The sequence below is a fragment of the Phyllobates terribilis genome, unplaced genomic scaffold, assembly GCF_046119375.1.
Source record: "Phyllobates terribilis strain yellow unplaced genomic scaffold, ASM4611937v1 Scaffold_8__6_contigs__length_399053987, whole genome shotgun sequence".
Taxonomy (NCBI): Eukaryota; Metazoa; Chordata; class Amphibia; order Anura; family Dendrobatidae; genus Phyllobates; species Phyllobates terribilis.
In genome coordinates this window covers 298,093,570-298,098,647 of record NW_027362768.1, presented here as the reverse complement: position 1 = coordinate 298,098,647, position 5,078 = coordinate 298,093,570, and the positions used below count along the sequence as shown (strand labels likewise).

The following is a 5,078-nucleotide window of genomic DNA, read 5'->3' as shown; positions in this document are numbered from 1 at the left end:
TAAGTATCGGCCTTTGGGCTACTACTCAGCCCGCCTGGACCCTGTCGCCCGAACTGCCCCCACGTGCCTTAAGGCGGTCCACGCTGCTCACATCCTCCTTGACAAGTCAGCTGATATCGTCCTTGGACATGATCTAGTTATACAGGCCGGCCATGATCTCTCAGCTGTTCTGCAACAAACATCTCCGAAACATCTCACCAACCAAAGACACCTGCGGCTGCAGTGTTCCCTATTGTTGCCCTCCAATATATCATTTACCAGATGTCTGACTATCAACCCTGCCACTTTGCTTCCACCTTCTAGGGGGGAAGGTGAAGAGGGTGAAGGTCCATTGGTGGAACCTCATGATTGTATAAAAATTTTGCAGGAAGAGACTTCTGCTCCAGAGAATATGGTGGCACATCCGCTCGCAGACCCTGTCTTGCACCTATGGACTGATGGATCCCGTTTCGCAGACCCTCAAGGGAAGTTCCACACGGGATATGCTGTCACAACGGACCTAACAGTCCTCAAGGCTGAAGCTCTACCACCATATATGTCTGCACAAGAGACTGAACTTGTGGCTCTCACAGAGGCCTGCCACCTGGCAGCAGGAACAAAGGCGAATATGTATATACCGATTCCAGGTATGGACATGGAATTTGCAATGATTCTGGACTCTTGTGGAAGTCTAGAGGATTCATCACAGCTGCAGGTACACCAGTGAAACATGTCTCATGGATTAAGGCCCTAATGAAGGCCCTGGAACTATCCATTCAGGTTGCTGTTATCAAGGTCAAGGCTCATGGAAGACTAGATTCCAGGGAAGCCAGGGGCAACCACCTAGCTGACCAAGCAGCCAAGACTGCAGCAGTGGAGAATGTGTCATCAAAGTGGCAGGAAAAGGAAGAGATGGGGGAGACCCTGCAAACCGTAGCTGTGGCGCTCACTAGAGAAAGAGCCAAAGAACAGCCGGCGGAAGACCATACAAGTCCAGCGGAGACACGAGTGGAATCCAGGGGGGTCAGGATGCCTGAAGAAAAATTGTGTGAGGAACAAAGGAAGACCCCCACTGAAGAAGTCAAGCAATGGAAAGCGGCAGGAGCCGTGCTGGCAGGTCGCAAAGATTCAAAGGTCAACTCGACTCTTTACCAAGTGGATGGGAAGCCTTGCTTGCCTAGACGCATGTACTCAGCTGTGGCAGCATGGGCTCACGGGCCTACACACAGAGGAAAGAATCAAGCCTTGGCATGTATCAAGAAACTGTACTTTGCACCCGGAATCTCTTCCACTGTAACTGCGTACTCAAAATCCTGCTCTGTCTGCGCTACCTGCAACCCAACGTGTACGGCACGGGTCCCTCTCCAACACCTGGCTAAACCAGACTACCCTTGGCAGAGAATACAAGTCGACCATATCCAAATGCCTAAAGCAGGAAAATAGGAGTACGTTTTGGTAGCCGTGGATATGTTCTCAGCCTGGCCCGAGGCCTACCCGGTTGTCAACATGACTGCTAAAGTCACAACCAAGAAACTGATCACCGAAATTGCCTGCAGATTTGGAGTTTCCCCAAGTCATAGAATCGGATCAAGGACCAGCTTTCACAGCAAATATCTACGAAGAACTCTGGAACATGTTGGGAACAGATTTGGGCCTCCACACTCCATACCATCCTGCCAGTTCAGGCAAAGTGGAGAGAATGAATTCCACACTCAAGACCCAGCTCTTGAAAATGACATAAGATCATCCCCTCCCCTGGCCCGACCTACTCCCCATAGTATTGTATCATATCACACACACTCCTCAGGCCAAACATGGGCTGACTCCCTATAAAATTTTGTTTGGGACCCCACCCAAGATAGGAGAGATTAGGCCCCAAGAGTTGTCTGAAACACATGATAGAGTGGTAAAATTTGTGATTGTTTTGTCTAGAGAATTGACTAACACCCGCTCTCCAGTATCTGCTTCTCTCCCAGAATCTACAGGTGATGCAGTACATGATTTCATCCCAGGCGATCTAGTGTATGTGAAGAAGTTTGTCCGGAAAGACTGCCTCCAGCCGCGGTTCGAGGGACCGTACACTGTGATCCTGACTACTCCTACAGCTCTGAAGCTTGAGGGCAAGAGCACCTGGATTCACGCCTCCCACTGCAAGAGAGACAGAACGAGCCTATAAAAGATGACTACCTTTTTCTATATCCTTTCCATATGTTTACTGTCTGTCCCAGGGTAGACAGCTACCACACAGGGGTAGATACCTCCTTTTTCTCAAGTTGGTTGGGAGGGCTCAAGGGATTCCTCCAACAAGTTTGTCTAGTAATGGGAGGTCTACTAGTATTGGGCCTGGTGGTCCTGTGCTGCATAGTCCCCTTATACAGGAAAAATATAACCAATGCTGTCCCAACCTCCGGGACCTTTCTGAATCAAGAGAAGATATGGAGAAATACACTTCTTTGAACAAGTCTAATCAGACCCCCCCCATGACAAAGTTCAATTGAGAGATCTAGTTTAGGATCAGTTGGGAGAACTCCATGTGTCACCCAGGATAGGGCTCGATTGTCTGGGGGCGTCCCATAAGGGGGCAGCTTCTAAGATGATTGGGTGAAGAAATCCACCTCCCCTCTCCCCACACATGGACAGTCTCAAAGGCCCCGAAGCAAAGGAAAGCTTAGTGTTTAGGGGGGAATGTCGGGGAAAAAGAGAATATATATATTTGTAACTTTTATACTTTTGTAACTTTTATACGCTTTTTTGCTAATGTACTAACCACCATTTTGTGTCTTATAACAATAAGCTTTCCTTGCTACGTAATACTCAAATCGAAACTTAAACTAAGACAGTTCCAGTGTTGTCAAGACTTATTCCAGAGAAACGAAACAAGATTATAAGCTGACGGCTGCAATATCTGCCCAGAGACTGAGATAAGGAGATGAGGACCAATCAGGAGCGGCCAGACACTGGACTTTCATGGCTTACCCCGCCCCGGACAACCCCTATCCCCTCCCCATTATGTAGTGTATTTAGATTTGTGCATGTAAAAAATAAACTCAGAACATTGCTGAGGACGTTGTCTGTAGTAGCCTTCTGAGCATGCTCTGAGTTTGAACCAGCTTGTTGTCTGACTCATTCTTTGAATGGTTGACCCATGCTCATAGTTTGAATTTGGAGTGACTGGAGGACGAGTGGAATGTCATCACGACCCTCACACTCATGTATTACAAGGTTTATCACAGATTTATAAAAGTTATCAACAATTGTACAAAGTTACAATACGCCCCAGCACACCCCACGCCGGCAATGTTAGCACTTAGTGTAAAGCTATGTGGACTTTCTGCAGCATCTGATGCTACTTCTGGCTCAGTAATCAGAACGTTCTGTCCAGAGGGTGAGAACATGTGTAAGCGCGGTTTTCTAAGATGTGTTTTGCGATTTTCTTGATACTGTCATCTTGATTTTCTGAAGAATCTGGAAAAAAAAAACAAAAAAAAAAACGAATGCATAAGTTGCAAAGGGATGAAAATGATTGTCAAAGTAGTGATCTACTAATGCCAGCAAGAAAAAGAGTAGACATCGTCTGATATGGCTCCATTCATTTGTGATCATTTAAAGGGAATCTGTCAGAGGGATCAACCTATGGGCATGTAGGTCATAGAAAGTTGAATGAAACGATACCCTGATATCTGCAATCCAATGTCTTATTCCAGAGAAATCCATATTTTTCTTATATGTAAATGAACTGTTAAGATCGGACATAGATCTCCCTGAGAGGCGTTACCAGTGTGAGACATCAGGAGAGCAGACTGTCAGTCATTACATGTCTCACACTGGTGACGCCTCCTTTCATTTACAATAAGCTCTGGAAGGAAATTCTCAGGGAGATCTATGTCCGCCCCATAGATCTTAACAGCTTATTTACATATTAACAAAAATATGGATTTCTCTGGAATAAGACATTGGATCACAAATATCGAGTTATAATTTTCGTTAATTGTCTATGACCTACATGCCCATATAGACGGCTTAGGAGGGTTGATCCTACTGACCGATTCCAGTTTTGCTAGAAACTTACATAGATTTATTTTCTAGTGGGGCATGGACCACTAAAGATCTGACAAATGGATTTAAGGACATGCACATGTTAATTCTTAGATTGTTAAAATGTTGCAAACGTATTAAGAACTGTGAGTAATATTTAAGACAATTCTAAAGTAAATGAACCCTATGATGTCTGGACCATTGCAAAACCTCTATGGCACTTTTGCCAATACATTAGTCCCCCAAATAAATGAGTATAGTGTCTGTTAAAAGAAAGGCTTTTTATGTATAAATATTTTACTCTACTTAGACCAAAAATGGGCCAAATTTATCACAATGGCTTATGTGGTTTGTGTGTTGTTCGCAGACTTAGACTTGATCTAACATGATCTAAAAATTAGACTTTCAGTAAATCTGCCCCATTATTTTTGTCTACACCTGGTTCATTAATAGGGTACACTTCCTATTAGTGAATATGTTATATATTGATCGGGGAAGGGGGAATAGTGCACCAGAGAATTAGGATATGCCATCACTTTCTAATCGAAGGAGGCCGGGTCCTACGGAAAGAGCTGCAAGCTTGTCTAGTCCTGCTTCTCTTTTATCCCTGCTCAGCGGCGCTGCCGTACAGTAGTTGTACATGAAAAAAATACCCCTTTTACAACATTTAGCTGTGTGGTTTCATGCCTTACATTTTGCCAGCTGAGCCATCATGTAGCAGTTCTTGAAATAAGCCTCAGAGCAGAAAATATTGGCGATCAGCACCTGTAGCAGAAAAAGAAAAATTACATTAAATAAATCACACAGAAGAGGAAAAACAAAACCTTGTTCTGTGTTAGCCAGGACACCATTAAAAAAGGTTTCAACCACTGAGGTCTGTTCATATGTATATTAAATGTAGAAATTAATCATTTGTCTAGAAACGTTACTCCTTAGACCTCAGTGCAGAGCCCCTCATCCAGCCAAATCATATCTTATACTTTGCACTGATGAGGGGCAATACCCTGAAACACCGTGTCTGCAAATTGAGATTCTGATTTGGCTTTTATCCCAAGTTATATTGC

At 44.5% G+C, this 5,078-nt stretch overlaps 1 protein-coding gene across 2 annotated transcripts in view; it reads right to left on the bottom strand.

Annotated features, from left to right (window-relative positions):
* Positions 1–3,187: 3,187 nt before the first annotated feature.
* Positions 3,188–5,078, bottom strand: part of ACAD9 (acyl-CoA dehydrogenase family member 9) — a 38,006-nt gene continuing 36,115 nt past the window's right edge. For both annotated transcript variants that reach the window (XM_073642734.1, XM_073642735.1), the window contains exons 17-18: positions 4,707–4,779; positions 3,188–3,444 (exon numbers count right to left, since the gene is read on the bottom strand). In XM_073642734.1, coding sequence (XP_073498835.1) covers positions 3,344–3,444; positions 4,707–4,779 — 174 coding nt within the window. In that variant the 3' untranslated portion in view covers positions 3,188–3,343. The remainder of the gene's footprint in view (positions 3,445–4,706; positions 4,780–5,078) is intronic.